Source organism: Columba livia, chromosome 1 (genome assembly GCF_036013475.1).
Source record: "Columba livia isolate bColLiv1 breed racing homer chromosome 1, bColLiv1.pat.W.v2, whole genome shotgun sequence".
Lineage (NCBI taxonomy): Eukaryota > Metazoa > Chordata > Aves > Columbiformes > Columbidae > Columba > Columba livia.
In genome coordinates this window covers 199,932,265-199,954,891 of record NC_088602.1, presented here as the reverse complement: position 1 = coordinate 199,954,891, position 22,627 = coordinate 199,932,265, and the positions used below count along the sequence as shown (strand labels likewise).

Sequence of the window (22,627 nt, the reverse complement as noted above, 5' to 3'; positions counted from 1 at the left end):
TAAGAAAATGCTTAATGCCTAACAATTAACTTCGAAAATTTCTATTTGCACGCATTTTCTACAAAAGAATGCTTTCATTGCCAAAATTCTTGTGATGAAGGCCAAGCAGCCCAGCATTTCTACAAACCACACAAATCTAATTTGTGCTTTTCCCATAGTAAATAGGGGAGGAATGTTCTTCTCTCGGTGTAACTGAAGTTTGTGATTTTAAGGATACAATTGTATGGCTAAAATAAGAGCTTTCTTACAAAATTGGAGGCAGGGGTAAGAGTTTTCTTACAAAATTGGAGGCAGGGGTATCTAAACCAACAAAACAGAACAAAGGAAGTTAACAGAGGAAAGTAAGTGATCCTCCAGATGAAGTGCTTCATGTTGAAGAAAGTTTATAGAAGTGCTAACTCCTAAGTCAAGAGATCTGTCATTACGAGCTCAGCTTGTTGCCATCTACCCTCTCTATCCTTAAAATAACTTCAGCAAAAAAGTAACAATCAGGCTGGAAGTTACCATATTTTCAATATAATTTGATCACATTTCTATTTATTCAGGATTTATTACATTAATCCAGCTGCAGTCTCCATTCAGTTACCTCATCTGCATGTTTATTTATGTATAGTTATTCTAAAAAACTGAAGAACCAGCTGAAAAACTGAAGAAACCAACTTCAAATACCACAAATTAATTAAAAAGGATAAAGCTTTTAAAAAATTGCCCTATAAGGCTGGTATCACTGCTATGCCCTTCTTCACCATCACACCTCTCCCTCCATGGTCTCTTCCTTGACTGACCGTTACTTGCTCCTATCACATCTTATTTCTCACACCCTTGATTCCTTACTACTTTGCTTTTTTAATGAAGTATCCTATCATACAATACACATCATGATTGTTACCTTTGCTTGACAGATTTCTAAGAGAGACCGTTAATTAACAACAAAAATGCAGCAGTGTTGACCCATAGGAAAAACTCTTATGAACATGAAAGTACTATCCTTGGTAACACAGATTAACCTCACATAATCAAGTTTCATAGACATGTTCAGATACTGCACAGGTACTTGAGTCATGCTTTTGTAATAAAAATTGCTTAAAGCATTTTTTGCATTCCTCAAGAGGATGAAACAACTGGTCAGAACACAACTCAAATTCATTCACAGTACTACACTTCTTCCTTTCAAACCCTGAAACCTAGTTGGAGCATTTTGACCCGAGTAAACAACATCTTCGTCCAGACACTTCTAAGTTTTCCATTTACATGGGAGCAGAATTCCTAAAAAGATCAGACTTCTTTTATGTTCTCTTACCTACTATTTACAAGACAAAAGAGTATCTTGTTCGTCACATAGTACTTACTAGGCAGCAGAGTCATTAAGCTGATATTCTCTAGATCTGTTGAAACAAGCTTGAACTCCACTGTCTTTCCACAGTCTCTTGATAACTCCAGCAAGCTCTGCCGTCATAAATCCTTCTTCTGCTGCTCCAGCTAACACAAAAAGCTGACGAGCATCATCCTTTAGGATGTAAACAGAAAGCAGAGACAAAAATTGATAAATCCAACAAGTCTTATCACTTAAGAACTATATTCAGCAAACAAGTTACTTTCTTAACCTGGTAAATATGAACATAACCAAACAAAAACAACTATTCACTCCTATATTTTTCAACAACAAAAAAAGACTAGTAAACCAAATTTCTTATTAGGTGACAAAGCTGCTTCTGATCTGTTTATAACTTGAATTAAGCTTCTATAAGCAGAGGTAGTAACATTTTGTACTCAAGTCTAAGGTTAACTTTATTTGCTTATTAAATACCACAAACAGAAGAGAATGGTTACAATGCACACTAGAACCTTCAGCAATGCAGATGTATATAGATCAACTGAAGAAAACACATCACTTAAGCTTCAAAGAACAACTCCTGTTTGAAAGTAACCAGTAATAATTTATTCGCAAATCATGCGTCAGGAAATAGAAAACTACTTCTTAAAACCTTTCCAGATAAATCAGTTACAAATGTCTACTACCTTAATTACTGAGACTGAGTTTTCTTGGTAATGCAGTATCAAGGAAAAAAAAGATTTTTCAAGAGAGCAAATACTGGATTTTAAGACTATATATGAAAATGAGGCTGAGTACAGGATGTAATGGAATTTTATCCAATTATGACTTAGGAAAGAAACATTAAAATGCTAGACCTGTAAGGCGCTGGAAAAATAACATAGCAGCTGGGTGAAGGAAAGAGATCCACATTAATACTCTCCTGTGGGTAGTAGTTGTTTGACCTTGTTATTAGCTGTATGTGATGTATAATACTGCCCAAGTATGTCAGCCAGAAAAATCAGGACACTTGTGGCTTGTAAGTACTACTCACAACATGTACTGTTTCTCCAATAACTAAAAGAAAGAACAGGTGATACTGAAAACGAGGACAGAAAAGAGAGACCCAGACACATCAGCTGAGAACTGAGAGTATTTCAAGAAAGAGGATTTAAAAAAGCAACATACAAGGTCATTCTCACAAAACAGTAAGTGTAGAGAGAGATGCAAATCTGTAGAAAAATCTGGTTCTGTCACCTTCGCTGTTCAAAAAACAAACTGTGGGGAAAAAAAGTCATCATCATAAGTACAGAAAGTACTAATTGCTCTGAAGATACTGTCCACTGTAGACTTAAAAAAATCAGAGATTATGACAGCTAACAGGGAAATTGTTTGCAGAATATTAGTAATGCTGATATTCACAGCTTGAAAACAACATAGTTTGGAGTTCAGTCAGCTCAAGGCAAACTTGAAGAGATTTATATATATCTATATGTATACACAGGCAGCTATACATATGACCAACAGGTGTCTGATATATAGTTCAAGATGCCTGGTTAAAGCTAGAGAGGCTACAAATCTAAAAATGAACATTCGCTAAACAAATTAACAGAATACTGATTCCTGTACATGCACAGGAGAAATTGTGGACAACTAATAAAAATTTAATGGATTATCCTAATAATTACATAAAAACAGAGCAGAAAGATCAAAGGTTTGGATAGTCACATTTCATGGATTGTAGTTTTAGCAATATACAGGCATAAGAGAAAACTGAATGACAATTCTGGTCTTGAATATTGTTTGTGGATGCAAATGCCAAGGACCTACAAATCATAGAATCAGCACATCCTGAAGAAGGGCTAATACATTAAGACACATAATGGAAACAGCTTAGAAACTGACAGTCAATTTTGTCATGAATGATTATACTATTCAATACTTAACATGGTTTGACTTTCAAACATACAAAATTTACTGTCTTTCAAACAGCTTTAATCTCTACATGCTCTAAAATGGCAGGAGGAGGAAATGGGAGGTGGAACAAGAGAATCAATTTCAGTTTTTTAAAAGCCCAAGCATTAAAATAAAAAGTGTTCTCTGTTATCATACTCCTGTTTCTGAGCATGACAAATACTACAGACCACCACAAGTGAGGCCATATGCAATGATCAAGTCTTATTTTCAACTATTAACCAATGATAGATACTTTCCTTTAATTATACAGGAAAGAGGCAGCTTCCTCTCTAGACGTCACTATTTTTATACCAAATGTCATAAATGAGATAACAAATAAATTAATTTAACCATCTCTCTAGGGAATTATAGAAAAATCTTACATTCAGAAAGTGGTCCATAGCTTTTTAAAGCACATTCACTATATGTCTCTCAAAACATAGTTTATACTTCAGTACTGATATGTCCTGTAGGGCAAAGGAACACAAACCAGTCTTGAGATTGACCATTACTGAAGCTGCTCCCTTGAGCCAACAGCTTAAAAGACACCAAAACAAAAAAACAACAAAAAAACACCCTATCAACTTGCTGCTTTACCATTAATCTTCTGATAGAAATAAGAATACATGATTTTCTAAACAAACTTAGTGATTTAGAATAAAGCCCTCAGTAATTTAAGGAAGAGTCTGAATGTAGCAGTTCTCATCAAGAATTACAGTTTTGAGCTTTCTTTGCTGAAAAGTGACATTTTAACAATAAAATAGTATAAAATTTAAAAGGCTACTTTATAATCAAGGAGCAAACATACTTTTTTTTAAGTGAGACTGATGTACAAGACAAGCTCTGAATTATTTTTTCTATTTCTGACTTGACAATTGGCAAAAATCTAGTACTGATGTTCTATAGCAGCATTGCTCTGAAAAAAAGAATATGGACAACCAAGACCTGCCTCATTGAAAATGGATGGACAATTATTTTAAGATTATCCCTGACAAAAGTTCCCCTCATCATTGATATAGCTCTCTGAAGCCCAGAAACTCAGATGACTTCTAATTGATATCCTATATAAAACAGCCCTCAAAATCTTCTTGTTAGTCATTTTATTTGCTTATGCCTAAATTTATTCCTCCTCTGTTTTCGCTTACTATGTATTTAGTAACACGATTCTACCATCTGCCTCTTTCCAACACTGCCAGACAGCAGCGAGCATGCCATTGCACAAATACTGAACTAACACACAATAAGATATTTGTGCTACCCCAGAAAACTTTAGTCTTAAAGGAAAACAGCAGGAAACATGAGAATAAATGGAGAGGGGAATAACTAGTGAAAACTTTTTCCTTGGGTATGTTTACAATCAAAGAGATTTGAGGCAGAATTAACATATGTACACAAAACAATGACTATCTAAAATCAAAATGAAAATTAACAATTCAGAACTGCAAATCAAATTTAGACTTCAAATACAACTCTATGACCCACTTCACATAATCTTATGAATGTTTGCCTTCCTTATGGCAACCATACATAACACATTTCACGAGGTCACCACAGGTGACCTCACAATTTATAAATTGTTTTTCAAGCAATCAGTAAGATCTTGAACACAAAACCTTCTTGTGAATGAAGAATTTACATACCATTTCTTATTTTTCAAGACCCTCCTCTCCTCCAAACTGTAATTCAACCCTGACATGATGGAAAGAACTTAATTATGACAAAATAACCTTCTGACTACCCTATATACTTATTTCAATACATGAACAGCAAAAAAAACTTCCTGCATCTTTCCTGCAAGACAACCATAATGCAGGCAGTTCCTGTTTCAAAAACTGCACTGGTGAGCATTCCCTATTCTGACATCGATTTCTATGAAAGAAAATAAAGGCACACATCCTGAACTAAGTTTCAGTGCTATTCAGACTAAAAACTTTCGTGATCAACTTAAGCACTGCAGCACAGAGTGGATTCCTGTAACAAGAAGACAAGCAAAAACACTTAAGCTAAGCATTTTACAGAGATTCAGAGTCTCTAACCACCTGACCAGAAATTGATGTAATCAGGATCACCACAGGTAAGAACATAGGGTTAAGACTGAAGAAATAATAAGCCAAAAGAATGAATTTTGCAGACCAGCTTCAATAGGTGGAATAGCAGATAGACCCATCAGAGCTTTTTGTATGCAGGACATTAGATGAAATGAGATTGAAAAGTAGCAGAAAACCTCAGAAAAAGGTATTCCATTTCCTGGGGAAAATCCTTAATCCATACGGTGCCACAAAAAAAACAGGATACCTGCAGAAGGGCTACGCCCATGTCTCTGCGTTGAGTAAAATAAAGTCTTCCACACTGGAAATCAGTACAAAGCAGGATCGAATTAATAGGCTTGAAATATTCTAGGCACCACTGTGCCTATGACCTAATTGAGAGGTGTAAATAGTTGCTAGATGCTTACCTCTTTAAGCTGTGGCTTTTAAGGAACATGAAGATGTCTAACTCAAGTGACTTACAGAACACAACAGCCCACAAATCCATACAAATAGACACGACAGCATAAAGTTTTTCAAAAACTCCCTAAGACTCAGATGTTTAATCTTCCAAATTTAGATATAATTTGGAGACTTGTATCTAAGCCAAACAGTTGCCATGAATCAACCCAGTGCTGATTGCTCTGTAGGTCATGTTGTCATGTGAAACCCAATGACATTTAGTTTTCAATCAAACTTTGTATCCTACAAAGATGATGTTTTGGATATCAAGGGATTTCTTCAGGAAATAGTAACAGATAAAAACTGAAAATTAATGGATATTTCAGCTGCATATCTGTGTGTGTACTTCAATACTCACAGCCCTGGTTGGATCACCGAAGTCTATCTTCAACCTCCCCATTGCTCTAATGATAGCAATAATGGACTGAATGGTGTTACTGTAGACAACAGCTTTGTACTGTTTACATTCATCTTCTGAATAACCAGCTTCATGGATAATCCTATGGAACAAAAAAAAAAAACATTCTCTATTCAAATAAAAAAAAAAACAACAACAAAATCCAACCTTCTATCATAGTATTCCACCATACTTACTTCATTTGTTTCACGATTGTGCTTTTCCCTGATTCACCAGCTCCTGAAAAATAGATGTGTGAAAATTCATTAGTTTTATTAATATATGAAGTCACATTTCGTTTCTAAACTGCAAATATCTAACCAATTTAAAAACCTTTAACAGTTAAATGTTTATTTGTTACAAATCAAGCTTTAATATCAAAATGTAAGTGCCAAGGTGGAAGATTCAAAATCAAGATATTTTAAGAACAGATAATTCAGTTCTAACAAAAAAAAAATCTACTTTTCTGTTTACAGAAGTGACCATAATCTTTACACAGTCTGCTGGTATTTCTAATGCAAACAGATCATCAGTTGTTCACCTTCAAAGAGGTCTGAAGCTCAGTTCTTCTAACTGCCTTTTTAATCAACACCTAATCAAAAACCTTCTTTTTAAGATCTACACGCTGTATCAATAGTCTTCAGTGTTGCAAATGAACATGTTCAAACTCTTCGTGGTTCCAGTCCTTGTAACCAAGCCCTTGCAAGAATAAACCAACAGACAGACTACTTTTTGCATGAAGTTTTCCAGACATGCCAATACCATTCTCGATGCTTAACAAATTAAAAAACAAAAAAAACCACAACAGCATGCTATGTTAAAATACAAAGCTTACAAAAATAATTAGTATGGCTGTCAGCATACAGAGAAAAAAAAATGCAGTATTTGCTGTTTCAACAACCTTAGCTTACTCTCACTTTCTTTAGTCTGCTTCTTTCTCAAAAAAATTATGGAACTCCTAGAGCTGTGATCGACTTCCTTTAGACAGCACTCTCCCAGCTTGCCTGTGACTTGTCCTGAATTCTCCCTCTTACATTCCTCTTTCTCAATATGGTTTTACAGAAGTGAGTATAATCTCCACACAGTCTACAGGTGTTTCTTATGCAAACAGATGACCAGTTGTCCAATTCCAACACAACCAAAGAAATTGCTCTTCTTGAGAGGTCACTGTGAGTACAGTAAGCCACTGAATAAGGCTGTTTTCATCTTCAAAAAAGGACAAAAAGGGGAATCTGAGGCGTTATGGGACAATCAGCCTCACCTTGACCCTCAGACTAATTATACAGCAAATACTCCTGGAAGTCATTTCCAGACACATGAATGAAAAAAAGGTTACTGGGAATTGCCAGCATGGATTTACAAAGTGCCTAACTTGATAACTTTTCAAGAGGATAGAGCTGTTTTTTGGGATGAAGGACACCAATGGATGTCATTTACTTTCACTCTGATAAATTACATCGTATGGTCCCAATACTGAAAGGAGATTCATTTTTTTTGCACTCTTGAATGCAGAGCTCAACCAGGTTTTCTGATAGAAGTATTTGTAAAATTTCCTTCCTTATCTCAGTGTGAATAAGTTGTCCATGCAGCAAAATGAGAACTCTTTTAGAAAGTTTTAGACAGAAGCAGTATTAAATATTTCATGTGACAGCTGCATATAAAATTTCAGAGCTAGCTGTACTGTCACAAGCAAACCCTACTCGAATTTAGACAGACTTGATTGTATATTTCTCAATCATCTAGTATAGGATGCTATTTATTGCCTACTTCTTAAGTGTCATAACTTGATTTCAGCTTCACTACTGCCAATAACTTGAACAGTCTTATTGGCTCGCTGTTTAGATACAATGTGAAAAAATTAATAAAAAGTCATGACAGTGCTGCTCAGATTAGGTAAACAGCAGGGTATCTGTTCCAAATTTGAAAGAATGGTCGTCATTTTTTTTTTTTTATATTTTGTTTGCTCAGTTTTAAATGAAAGTCTAAACTATTAGGTCATCAGCTGGACAAAAGAAAATTTTAATAACTGGTAAGTATTTTTGTCTCTTTCACACACTTTGTGTCCTTTGTGCACCCATTACAAACAAAAAAAAAAACAGGGCAACACTTTCTATGAAAACCCAACCTGAAGCACGGAATTTTAAAGCTTTTATTCATATAGTTCAGCAGGAATATAACTTCAACTAAGTCTAACAGTCTTACTACATCTGCTTGACAGAAAGCAAGTGGATCCTTATGCTTCATTGTACAGACTGACAAAGTGTGGAAGTGAAGCATCTCCAACTTATCAGCACAAATTCACACAGAAAACAACAGAACCATGTTTTCCCCCATAGAATCTACTGTAATCTGAATGGTCTTCTGCCTCAAAGTTTTACAATCAGGCTCTACCTTCATATGTCAATACCTCCACAGCTAGTATTGCTGCTATCCAAGGCAGCCTTTTACCTGGATCCAGCATGAGCTGTGATTGCACTTAGTGAATTCCTATCTAGAACATAAACCCAGGTCTATGACTAACCCTGCTGCACCATCCATGGCATCTCAAGCTCAGCTAAGTAAGAGGTATTAAATTTCTATTAATTTTTTTCTTTAAGAGCCAATCTTTAACTCCAGAAATAGAAAGAAATAAATCAATGCATCTTCATGTTCAAAAAAACAACCAAAAAAACATGTAACAGATCAACCTTGCGTATAGCACTCTGAAGGAACAAAGTAGGGGTAGCAAAGGTGAAATAAATTTAAGAAACAGCTAAAGCAATATTTGATTCTCCAAGCTCCTACTTGGCCAATAACACAAGAACTTTCTACAAAAATTATTAAAAAGACAGACTAGGTTGTACACTATGATTTTAAGGGTCTTTGCTAACCTAAATGATTCTATGAGCCTAGACTCACTACCATGAAATTGTAACAAACATCATTTTAGACAGATTCAATATTCTTTTACTTTCCAAATGGAGAAAGTCTGTGTTTAAAAAGAATTTAAATAAGCATTTTATAATTTGATTTAAAATAACAGGTCAGCAGAAATATTACTTTAAACTACTCATAGCATCTCATGATTTATTATCCCACACACTGCCTACATAGCAAGCATTCCAGAACTACAAATTTCTGAAACAAATGCTTTATGCACACAAGCACAGAAACTGTTGTTTGTAAGCTCTGAGATCTCAACAGCAAGATTTCTAGCTTGTGAAACACTTGCTCATTGCTTACTAAAGAAATTAATCAAATACCAAAATACAAAGCAACACAAACTTCCCAAAGTTCACAGTATCCCTCTTTGGAAGAAACCAAGTGTTAAGTACAACACTTCCTAATGGCACAAATATAACACTGAAAAAATTGTGGACTAGATTTCAGAGAAAAAAAAAAAACACACCACAAAACAAAACAATAAAGCACCACCACACACAGGAAAAAAAAAAGAAAACCCCTACACAAAAAAAAAAACTGCAAACCACACAAACCCAAAAACAACAAGAAAAAAAAAAACACACACAAAAAAAACCAAAATAACCCCCAAAAATCCACCACAACACAACTACATGAAGAGAAGAGTAAGATGAAAACTGAAGAGTTGACAGGGCTGGCTTTGAACCACCATCTAAGTCAGACAAAACAATAGAACCCACAAACAAGTAGAATAGTCTTATGTTGCCAGAAGAGAGTACAAGTATGGACAAGAGTAATTCATATAAAACTTTTAATGGATGCTTGTCAGCTTTTCAGACTGTAAAATAGGAGACTTGCATCAGATTAACTAAAACACACACACACACGTGAAATTTAAAAGCAAAACACATTGACTTGTCCCTTGTTGGATACACTTAAGGTCCAGTTCTCACCACAACAGTCCTATCCAGTCTTCTGTCAGACCTTAGTTATTTTACAACAGAAGACAGAAGATCAATGGTGCCTGCTCCTGAGCTGCCACTGCTCACAGCACAAGCTAAATGCCCAGTGATATCTACTTTTTCTGCAATGAGCCCAGTAAGCTCTTACAAAAGCACATGGCAAGCAGATGGCTTGGAAGTATAATATCTTAAATTTCTCACCTCATGACACATTACCAGACATGAGAATTAAACTAGAATTCAAGCCACTAATCATTGTTACTAAATTCAAAACACATCAAGTCTAGAAAATGAAACCCACGATGGAAACTTGTTGCTCCACATCCACTAGACAGGTTGACCACTAAATGAAACATCCTCTGACATCAGCACTCACACTGCTTTATCTCCCTACATTTTGGTTTGTTTTTGTTTTGTTGTGTTTTTTGTTTGTTTGTTTGTTTTCTCCTCTCTCCTGTCTTTTGTCCCCATTCCCCCTGTTTGAAGCCACCCAGCAGCTTATCATCATCATCATCATCTTGTATTCTTCTAATTCTGGAGCAGCTGCTGCCACTGACTGAGTTTATGTTCCTTTTGCCCTTCCCAACTGTTTTCATGTAGTCAACCAAAGGCTGACTGTACTCATAAGGTGGCATTAGTCTTGGAATTTCTGTAGCTACTGGAATTTGAATGTACCAGGAAACTTTGAAAGAGTTAAGAAAGAAACTGTGTGAGTAGTAACAGGAAGAAAATATTTTAGTAATTTAGCCTTGTAGTAACAGAGTGCGAATCCCAGATTATATCACTGATTGAAACCACAGGAGTGACAGATTTTAGAACTACGACATTGACTCAGATAAAGGATCTGAGATCATTTGCAAGGTGTTGGTAGCTGCATGCTGGCTTAATTCTACAGAAGCAGCACCGTTTAAGCCTGTAAGCAATTGTTGCTTTTGTAAATTACCTAACAAATCAAGAACTAATTACATCTAATCATTTCTTTCCCAGGTCTTCAGTATTGCTCTTAGTAGATGCTTGAAATCAACAGTGTACAAAGTGGTCTATATATGATATATAAAACATAATTTAAGAAAACATTAATATAAAATGTTACCACAAGAAGCAATCACATATTAACTTCTGTTAGCATCCTGTGTGTTTATTTAGACATAGACCTCCAATAAACTGCTTTAAGTTTCAAAGATACCTAGGCTATTATTACAGTAAACACACGAGCAAGTGATAAAGACTGTATTGGTTTAACATTGAAACAACAAAAAAAAAGTATGGTGTTATATTCAATACAACCTCTGGAACTCAAAAAATTCTAAAAAAATAAAGCTTATGGTGAAATGAGCACACACCCCATTTTGGAAACCGTAAGGTAACTTTTATTCACATCTTTATCTCCAGAAGTATTAAGTTTCCAGCTATTTCAAAATTTATATTAGTGCTTAATATTTTTTTATGACAAAGGTTTTATGAAATTTCATTTTTGCTTAGAATTTCATGCATGACACCTTAGCAGAAATTTTTTGTTATGTGCAATTTTACGTACAACACACTCAAATGTGTGCAGCTTCTGAATACAAATAATAGCTAGCTCTTCAAAACTGTTCTTATATTTATATTCCTCAACTGCTTCAAATTACTGGCTGTGCAACTACTGCTATATAGTAGGAAGCCTTTTACAGTTATGTGCATCACTTACATCATAATCATATTGTGGACTCGTTGTCTCACTATGAAGGAAAGACTCAATACAGTCCAAAGTGTCACATTTCAGAAACTCTGTGAAACATTCCAAAGGAAATATGGTACCTGTGAATTGAATCTACTTAAAAAAAAATAAAAATAAAAACGTATCTCAATGTGTATCTCTTGAGAACGTACAAGAGATCTCTTAAACAGTATAACTGCCTTACAGAGGGGCAGTTCCATTGTACTTTAAAATCTGAAGCATGTACTTCAATTAAGGTATAGGCACAGCTTCCTTTGTGTGAGATGCCAAACCCAGCATGACTGTGACAAGCTGAGACTCAAAGTTGTGGAAATAAACCTCTTATGTCAGAAACTAAGTAAGGGAATGGATGCACATTTCGACATGAAAACCACATAGTAATCATGTTTGCTGTCTGACAACTATATGCCACGTCACCAGCAGCTACAATGTGTGTGGCTCCAGGTTTAACCAACACATTGATGCTGATAGCAGCTTAGTAAGACTATCAGTTGACTACACAAATGTATCAATGGCCAGCCTCCAGTGCTCCAAAGATCTGAGAATTTCTTCAAAATTCAAAGTCCAGAAACTTGTTAGTGCTTCTAATGGAACTTCGTTAATAGCAAATAACTGATCTTCTCTTCAAAATTAAAATAATATTTAAATTTGTTACTTAAAAAAAGTAAAGTGGTTCTCCTCTTCCTTACATAGTAGCATGCTCAGAAACAATTACTACATAATTTGAAATTATAGTATGAAAGAACATTAAAGATTTTCCAAAACATGAGTTTGAGTGGATATTGTATATGACCACACTACATGAGATAAATGCTGTGTGCTTCAGAAAGAACCACCTCCTTCACTCTGACAATGTTTACCAAGACAGTTACTATTAATTCCTGCCAACAGAGTAAAGCATATCTCATCCAGACCTCCAATTATATATCTAATAAACCTCTAGAAATCCAGAGTGCCCTGACATTTTTCTTGACAGTGTGGCTGGCCTTCATGACCTTTTACTGTTCACTGAGCTATAAATACAGTGGGTAATGACTGTAAGTTCAGTGACTGAGATACCAGTGAGAATTTTCCCTCCTAAGCAGACCATTATCAATCACAATCAAATATACTTTACAAAAAATTACCCACTGCAACAGAGGCATACTTTATGCAGGTTATTCCAGTGGAAAGATACAACAACAGAACTTGAAATTCACAGCATATTTCTATCCAAGGCTCCACTTGCAATTCAGAACAACACTACTGTTGTATCATCTACAATTAGGGCAGATTTGACTGTCCCTGCTATTTCAAATTACGATGTAACTATACAAAGAGTTGGGAAAATCAGAAAGCAAAACGTGTGCGTTCCTATCAAAACAGGAAAAAGATCTATGCAAATGTAAACTGATTTTATTCAAAGCTCTACTTGTAACACCAAGGCACTACTTGCAAATGAAATAAATGTGTACTGTAAAAGTTTATGCCAGGGCAAATGCAGTTATATTACAAGTTAGTCCACTATTGTAAAAGTAGCACAATAAACTTCAGTTCACATTAATTCTCAGTCTTCATCCATGTCTAACTTAACAGTGTTTTTCATCTTGTAGCTTGAGGACTAACACCCACAAAAATAAGGAGAATAAGCACATTAATAGATGACCTAAAGTCACTGCAAAAAGGTTTCCACCTTCACCAAAAAATTTTAAGGACTCACAAAGTGACACAGGCTGAAGTGTTAAATGAAACAATCTAGCCACCCAGACTGATCTTTTTCAAAAGCAAGCATCTTTAGAACTCTTATTTGTATTTGAATCAGAAAATAATATTCATGTGTATACTCTACTATATTCTTTTGTTACATGCACATGCATTTTCCACACAAAGTTACCTATAAGCAGAATATTATTTGTGGTTAACAGTACTAGAAAAAAAATCTGGTTTTTGCTGTTTAAACAGACTGTGTATTTAACTGGTCAAAAATTAAGCTGAGAAAGCTTTGACGCATATAAAAATTTTAGTGCATTCAAACAGGCAGTTGCACCCAATAAGCCCAGAAGCAAGGAATAAGATACCTACATAAATAGCAGACTGTTAGGCCTCAAACAAGTATGTTGTCAAAGCCTGATCTAATCTAACACCAAAAGGTACTATGTTCCAGATCAGCACAGAGAAAATAACCTAAGCAGTCTCTCATCTAGGAATTAAATGACAGCCTTTGCTAGCGAACACTGAGGCACTAAAGCATATTAGAAGGAATCCCTGTCAATGTCATTAAGAGCTTTAGAAAGCATATAATGGTTTTGCTAAGAGTTTATTGGATTTATTAAGGATCAGTAACTGAATCTGCATACAGCTGAGCAATCTACTTTCAAAACACTTCAAGACATATTTAACCCATCAAGAACACAGACAACACTTATATGAGACTTAGAAGCTTATTGTCAGACCACTCTTATACAGTACATCACTGGTAGATTCTGACATCAATGAGCATTCAAAATAACATTTAACTAAATAAAATCTACAAGTACTGAAGACATTTGTCTTGTTTATTCCCAATTTTGTTATTGCAAGACATTTATCTCTAGTCATACCAAGTTTTAAAATTGCATTCCAATACTATAATTGCAATCTATTCTGTTTATAATATTACTACAACTTCACTGTTTTAACCAGAGACTAATATCTCTGTTCTCTTTACTCTTTGGACACTGAGCTGGTAGTTATGCTGCTTGTCCACTACCATCTTGCATTCTTCACAAAGTTCTAGGTAAAGAGGATTCTTTCAAGCCAAGACTATGACTTATAAATTAGACTAGCATAAAGAAACCTAAGTCTGAGACTCCTTGGGCTTAGAATTAAAACAAACTCCTACCTTCATTTTCTAATCAAGACAAAGCAACACACCCCTTGAGAAAGACTGGCACCTTCTCTTTTTCCAGCAATAAGGCTTTCACAAAAGTGGGTTTTCAAAAGAGTTTAACATGTCTACCAACTGGACCTCGCAGGTGAACACAATTTCACATTGTTCCTAATCTGACTCTATGGTAAACTGTGACACAAATGCAGAAATTGACAGAATCCTGTTCTGCACCCATTTTCCCCTCCACCCACTGCTATGCATTTCCACTACTCCACTTGCATAAAGTATTTATCTCTACTCCTCATCATGCTTTTATTCAGGTCTTCACCTGTCCATTATGAAACATCAGTTAAATGGACCATTCTAGCAGCAAACTAAGTCCAAACAGGTCAGTCAATCTGACTATTAAACCAGCACAAAATTGCACCAAGCATTTAGAAGTGCCATGCTGTAAGAACACACTCCTTTTTAGCAGCCCAGGACTTCTAGAACAGCTCAATTGCTTATTAGACCACATGCACTGCTTGTTTCCAGCATTCTGATATGGATTTAGAAAGCAGGCAAGAACCTCTTCTGTTTTACTGGAAACTATTAAAAAAACACAGATATAGATAACATCCTTATGATTGTGATGGGTAACAAATTTCATTATAAGCCAAACAACTACAACGGCTTCATCAAAAAAAAAAAAAAAAAAAAAAAACCAAAAAAACACACCACACCACCAACAACAACCGCCACATACCACACACAAGCACCAGCACGTTGTATGCAATAAACTGTTTTATCAACTTTGCAAAAGGAAGAGGGGATACAGGTAACTATTAGATTCCAACAGTATTTTATTTTCAAGAAACAGACTATATTAGCTTTAGAAGATACTAAGAGTCATAAACCTGCTTCACAGCATGAAGAGGTATTTTCATTACAGTACATTGATTTCTTCTTTAAAAGCAATCTGTTTAGAGCAATGATTGTAAAGACTTCCTGTCCATTCTGGTTGCCTAGATACTGTTATATTGCACTGAAGATTTAATCAGGTACCTTTGCTAAGTATATTACACATTTCAAATGCAATACTACATTTCTAAGCAGTATATACAAAGAAGTAATGAGGTACGGTTTATCTCATAAATTGAAGCACTGTATATTCAAAAAGTGTTGATTTCTTTAAATAAGTAGCTTTACAAAAAGTATTTTCTAATTTCAGTATCAATTTATATGGGTACATATAATATTGCAGCTTACATGCATCTCTAAATATAAATACATAGCACCCATATAAACATATAGATACTTGTTAACACCGCTACTTGATATACTAAGTTGATACCTAAACATACAAGAAACAGTGTTACTCAGAGCTTCAATGACCTTTCAGTTACCAAAGGAAGGAAAGCAATTTATTTGCCTACCATACGTTTAACATATCTCTTATTTAAAGTATTGATTCTTAAATGCTCTATGTCAATTACCCCCATCAGTTGAGATCCTGAAAGAATAACATCAAAATTAATTAAAAAAAAAAAAAAAAATCACACAGAAATACAGTTTTCAAGGAAGTGGCTGGCCATCAATTAAAGCAAAATGAAACAAAGTCAGAATTTGACCTGGACAGTTAACACACTTTCAAATCACAGAATAATGCATATGGCTATTGCGACACTAGGTGATTTTTAGGCCATTTTGTTGAGACAGCATAAACAGATAAATGATACTTTACCTCCTGTTACATATTCAAGCTATAGATAATTCCAGAGATTTTAAAGGTGGCTCCACAGCTTTGCAAATTCCAAGGGCAAAGCCATGATGATGGGCAACATCTTCCAAATCCACAACTCTAAGTAACACTTCTAACAGCTACACTGTGAAAGGGTTTTGAGCAGTCACAGACATGGATAATTAGTCTATGACATCATAACCTTCCTTCATTTCCCACCCTGATTCTCATTAAAAAAAAAAAAAAAAATCTTATTTTGTCTTGTCTGCTCATACTCAATGGACAAGGAAAACAAAATACATTCAGCATTAAGAAGAAATGAGTTCAAATACTTCACTGCAAAGGCATACATTCCTAGTTGTCATGGTTTAACCCCAGCCAGCAACTAAGCCTCACACAGACACTCACTCACCCCCCACCAGTAGGATAGGAGAGATAATCAGAAAGGTAAGAGTCAGAAAACCTGTGGGTTGAAATAAGAGACAGTTTAACAGGTAAAGCAAAAGCCATGCACACAAGCAAAGGAAAACAAGGGATTCATTCATTACTTCCCGTGAGCAGACAGGTGTTCAGCCACCTCCAGGACAGCAGAGTTCCATCACACACAACAGTTACTTGGGAAGACAAATGCCATCACTCTGGACATCCCTCCCTTCCTTCATCTCCCCTTAAAATATATACTGAGTATAATGTCACATGGTATGGAATATCCCTTTGGCCAGTTGGGGTCAGCTCCCCTGGCTGATGGGTAACAAATTTCATTATAAGCCAAACAACTACAACAGCTTCATCAAAAAAAAAAAAAACAACAACACACACACACAAAAAAACACACAACACCACCTTCCCAGCTTCTTGTGCACCTGGCAGGGCATGAGAAGTTGAGAAGTCCTTGACTGCTTAACAACCACCAAAACATCAGTGTGTTATCAATGTCATTCTCATTCTAAATCCAAGCCACAGCACTATACCAGCTACTAAGAAGAAAATTAACTCTACCCCAAACAAAACCAGGACACTAGTACAAAAAGTGTCTTAGCAAAAATAGATTGTTTTAATCATCTAATAAATTTTAATATCTTAATTATCCTTCCCCTCAGAAATGTCACTATGTTGAGCCACTTCAAAAACTGCCTTTTTCTGAATAGTCACTCAGAACAGGGACACTCACAAGTTCAAAGTTCTGATTTTTCCAGCTGCTCTCTGTATACCTTACCAGCTTAAATACTTTTCAGATAAAGAATCTCTCAGGTGCAGCCAAATAAGTTCCATTTACAGAATAACAAAACAGCAATTTACACAAAGCCTGAGATAAGAGTAGGACACTAAGCAAACAAAGGCAATAAATAGGACAGCTGATGTCAGTAAAACTGGGCAATGACTAAGACTCAACCTCAGAACAGCAAGTTTCATCAATGCCAGTTCTCCTATACATATCATATACAATAAATTTTTAATAGCTAATTATCGAGTCAGTTCAGACCTTTTATTTCTGTGCTTCCATGGCAGAAAAACTTCACTCTTTAACATCTTAATTATCTCTTTTCTGCTTCCGGTTTTCTACCTTGACATTTGCCAGATAGCGTACTACAGGAAACACTGCAGACATCCGTCAAGCTCAGCAGCAAAACTCACTTCAAAATTTCATGCCCTCTGAAGCCAAACTCATTGCTTGGTTTCAAAATATTTAGCCGGACTTTATGATGTGCCGCTATCCAATTCTTCCTTCTCAGAGAACCAAAACAACTAAAGGGTAAAACGTGGCAGCAAAAGAACAATCCACTTTGGCAATATGATTATTCAAATCAGTGCTGCCTAAGTCTTTAATAGCACAAAGTCCAAGTTCAAGTTGTGCCAACACAACTATGAAAGGAGCTATACTGTAAACTTCAGTTCTGAAGTGAGATAACTTCACAAAAGGAGGTTAGCTTAGATACACAACCATTTCAGTAATATAATTTATAAGACTGAAGTAACCTGTCATATCAGCACAACGATGATACAATAAACTGTGCTGCCAGACAAAGTAGGAAGAAAAATTAAATCAGTGTATTACAGAACTTATGTATAGTCTTGAGGCACCACTGATGCTGGGAATGAATGGCTTACCAAAAGATACCTTACCAGAGCTTTTTTGGTCTCTAATTCAGGAGAGGTGGGGGAAGGGGAGAAAAACAAACAAAAAAAACCCCAAACAACAACAACAAAAAAGGAAACATTACATCGTTTTTAAAAGACAACTTGGAGGAAAATGAATTCTTAAGTTTAATTTTTTTAAACTCTCAAATATTTCTTAAAAGCTGTAGTGCCTGATGCAAAAGATAAGTTAAAGCACTTTCAATATATCCATAACTACACTTTTTAATCAAGAGACAAAAAAAGCAAAGTTGCTATGACTGGTATTATGACATAGTACAAAAACATACCGTTTCTCTTTGGCCCTTTCTAAAACAAGATGTACTGAAGCAGATTTTTTCCTAGAAACATCAAAGAATTAAAATCATGATGCAATCATAAATGGTGATTTTATAAAGAAAACTGCAAAATTAAGATTTGAAATAATGACCTGAAATGACTAAAAATTTGTACGCCAGCTAAGTCTGTACACACATTAAAGAGCATTATTATGATGTTTTTATAATACACCAACAGTCAAATAGAAAGAAACAAGCATAAAACAACCCAAACAGTAATTCTAAAATCACAACCATAGCCAAGCGGCTGTGTTTTCTGTATATCCATGAGCCCTACTTCACAAAAGAGGGATTATTAGGCTAGCTGAATATAGTAATTTTGACTCTGTTGCTTGAAATTATTGTTGTATTTAGTACAAAGGCTTGAGGATTTCACTGACTTAACTAAAAAGTCAGATATAGAAGTCCACATAAATAACACCCTGATTGCCAGGGTCCAATTGTACCATATTAAAATGCAAGAGAGCTCCTAGTTCAGAACTGTTGCAAAATCTAAGCAGGCAGACAAAGTTGGGTGCAGGGTGGAGGTGGCAGACAGACAAGACCAACAAGAAAAAAAAAAAGAAAACACTTTTAACATTTATTTTAAGTATCACAAAACACCTTTTAAATAAGAGTTGAACTCTGTAAATATCTATAGATGTCTCTGAAGGTGACACAAGAAATACTTCGTCAGAAATGTTTTAGATGAGGTTGGCATAACTTATAAAAATGAGGTCAACATCTCTGAAGAGTGCAACACTTGTGTGTGAGAATAAGGCTTTTTTGAGAGCTCCCATAAATTCAGACTTCTAAAGTTCCTTTTGTCTGCAACTGTGGAAGGCAACACTCTGGAGGAAAGACAAGGGAAGAAATGATACAAGCAACACTTTTTTTTTTAAAACTAATGTGCAGCCAGGTCTGGAGGATGGCAGGTATTGGCAAGGACTGTGAGGATCATGCTGTTGAAAAGATGAGTATGCAGTGAGAGACAGCTGACTGAGCACACAGAAAGATACAGGTCTGCAACAAATGAAAAGCAGACAGGAAGAAAATTTCAGAGATGTGAAGATTTAGGAGAGCAACTGAATAGAATTGTTCTAGTTACTGCCTTAAGGAACAGGAAGAACTGCAATGAAAAAAGATTAAGAGCAGTACTCTGTCTTAAGTTAAAAAACAGGTATCTTTAAGAACACAACCTGCCAGTGTTCCAATATGAATCACAAAGATCTATCCAGGAATGGAAAAGCAGTTCTGTTGGTCATGAGTATATCGGTATCCAATGACTTTAAATCTGCAAACGTCATCATCCAGAAGGATGACGCATAATTACAGTTGTCAAATATATGGTCTGTAGCCTCCTGGATCCCAGGATGCACTCCTAAAGAATGTTTAAGATGTATCCATTGCCTTTTTCATTCAAGATACTAAGAACCTGAACAATTAATTTGCTTTATAAAGTGAAGAATGTGATACACCACAAGACAAAGCACCAATCCTATAAACCCGTGCTGCCAGTTTGCATGTATTCATAAAACCTGATGAGTTAACCTCATACCAAAAGGCTTTCTACTAAATGAGGTACTGCCTGTTCTCCTGCAGTTGGCATAAATTCAGTGTTATGTGCTTTAGCTAATTCAACAGAAATGTACTTGCAAATCCACACCTGATCTGAATCATATGTATATTAATGCAACACACAGATCAGTAACATAGAACAACCATCTCCCAACTACATTCATTCTGCAAACACCACCAGAATTTTGTTGAACACTAGAAGTTAATTTGAGGAACTATTGAAAAGAAAAACAACTTGGGTCTACTGCTTTCTCTAGCTGGAAGCTAGCCAAAATATAAATTGTTTTTCAAAAATCTCGTTCACACTAAGTATATGAGTTTATCTACAAGAAATAACAAAAAATACAATAAACCAAAATATTCCTTTGAACAATTAGAAAACAGAAGTTTAGGAACACCTTGACACAAATATTAAAGTACTTCAGGATAAGTACTTTCCTATGTTAAATTACTACTGTTGGACAATATACTAGACAGCACTTACATTTTTTGTTGAGTTCCCATGAAATTTAAGTATTTCTTTGTCACATGTTGATTGAAAATAGTTGTAAATGAAAGAAGTAAATCTATTTAATGATTTTTTAAAATAAAATCACCAAATTCAATGTATAAACAGGCATCTTCCATTTGGCTTACAAACTGCATGCTCAAATTCAGCTTACTTCTAATAACAAGGATAGCTCTCCGAAATTTTCCAGAAAAGGTTCTCTCTTGTTGTTGGTATAGAACATCGAAGTGCATCGAATTACAAGGTTAAAATACTGTTGCCCATGGATAATGTTCAGAATCTAGTATTTTCATCCCAAGACCTGATGCACAAGCTGCAGTCAAATTTGTACAAAATGATGCATCTATTTAAAGATATGATGAAAGAAAGTAGATAATCCAGGCCAACAGTATTTTACACACATTAAATATGTCTGCTTCTTCCTAGAGACAAGACAACAAATTATAAATCTCACCCAAATCAGTTTTATTGTTCACAAAGTCATGGTTTAGATGCAGCAATGTCACATCTATCTGTTAATGAAATCACTACAATTTCCTGTTTTAGAAAAACCGTTAGAAAAACATATAATGGAATAAACTAAATTTAAAGGCTAGAAATAGATTGATTTTATAAACACACCTTCCCTCAGTTGAGCATTGTAGTTCACCTAGTATCTAGTAGGATTCTCCAATCACCACACAAAAACATAGGTGTTTTTATACATGCTGGAATAAATCTGTCTTCCTGGGCCAACAGATACACAGCTACATGCTCTTCTTCTACATAAGCAAGGTATTTTAGCTGCCTTGCACACATTGCATTTTCCTGGCAGCAGACCACAATTTGTACTTTTCCTTCCTTCAGTATCTTTTTAATAGAACAAGCCCATATATAGATGTCGGTGTACAACTGAATGGATTATAAACTATGACATATGGGCTGAACAAGCAACTGGGAAAGTGAGCAGTGAGAAGAAAATGACTCTAGTGGAAGTAACTTTAAATAGTTTTACCATCAGATAAAGCATTCACATAACATTTAACACATCTGACACAGTCGCAAGGAAAAGGGAAAAGTAACAGAAAAAATTTTCTTTCCAGACATGTGAAATAAACAAATGCATCCATGGGTGTATGTACAAAACCTCATTTTGAGTTCATTAAACATTTAGGTAATTTTTGTTTAAATAATGACTCAAACACTGGTTCTAAAATAAGTCCACATGCTAGTTTTCACACCTCTTTTTATATGGAAGGAGGAAATATTAAACCAAGTGAGCTACAGCTCAGAACACGATTAGAAAACATATGTATTTGAGCATTTGTTCCATATACTAAGATCTCATAAGATTATAGCAGAAAAAACTCATTTTCATCAAAAGCTTTTCAGTATTATAAACACACAATTTCTAAAATAGAGAAATAAAACATCATAACATAGGATGGATATAAGAGCATTAAAGAACTGAAAAGAGTGACATAACTCATTCTCAAGTTTAAAGCATCTTTCTAGAGATGTGGACTTTATCCATATCCACGGAATATGATGAAAGATATTAAGACAACTACCAAACTACATGTACAAGAAGTTCCTTACAGAACAGCAAAATTCTGGAAAATAATTTAATGCCTTGCTAGAAGACAAGGCACCACCTTCAAAGAAGAAAGTAACATCTTCTGCAGTATCACTACTGATCACACACAGGATAACCTCCCCGTGCAACATTCTGAGGAGTCCAAAAGTGTACAGGAACAGGCACATTACCATCCAAAACCCTAACACTTCCTAGAAAACCAACCAA

At 35.2% G+C, this 22,627-nt stretch overlaps 1 protein-coding gene across 2 annotated transcripts in view; it reads right to left on the bottom strand.

Moving 5' to 3' along the window:
- GNAI1 (G protein subunit alpha i1) overlaps window positions 1-22,627 on the bottom strand; it is a 35,941-nt gene that overhangs the window by 11,503 nt on the left and 1,811 nt on the right. For both annotated transcript variants that reach the window (XM_021300614.2, XM_013370279.3), the window contains exons 2-4: window positions 6,352-6,394; window positions 6,116-6,257; window positions 1,350-1,507 (exon numbers count right to left, since the gene is read on the bottom strand). In XM_021300614.2, coding sequence (XP_021156289.2) covers window positions 1,350-1,507; window positions 6,116-6,257; window positions 6,352-6,394 — 343 coding nt within the window. The remainder of the gene's footprint in view (window positions 1-1,349; window positions 1,508-6,115; window positions 6,258-6,351; window positions 6,395-22,627) is intronic.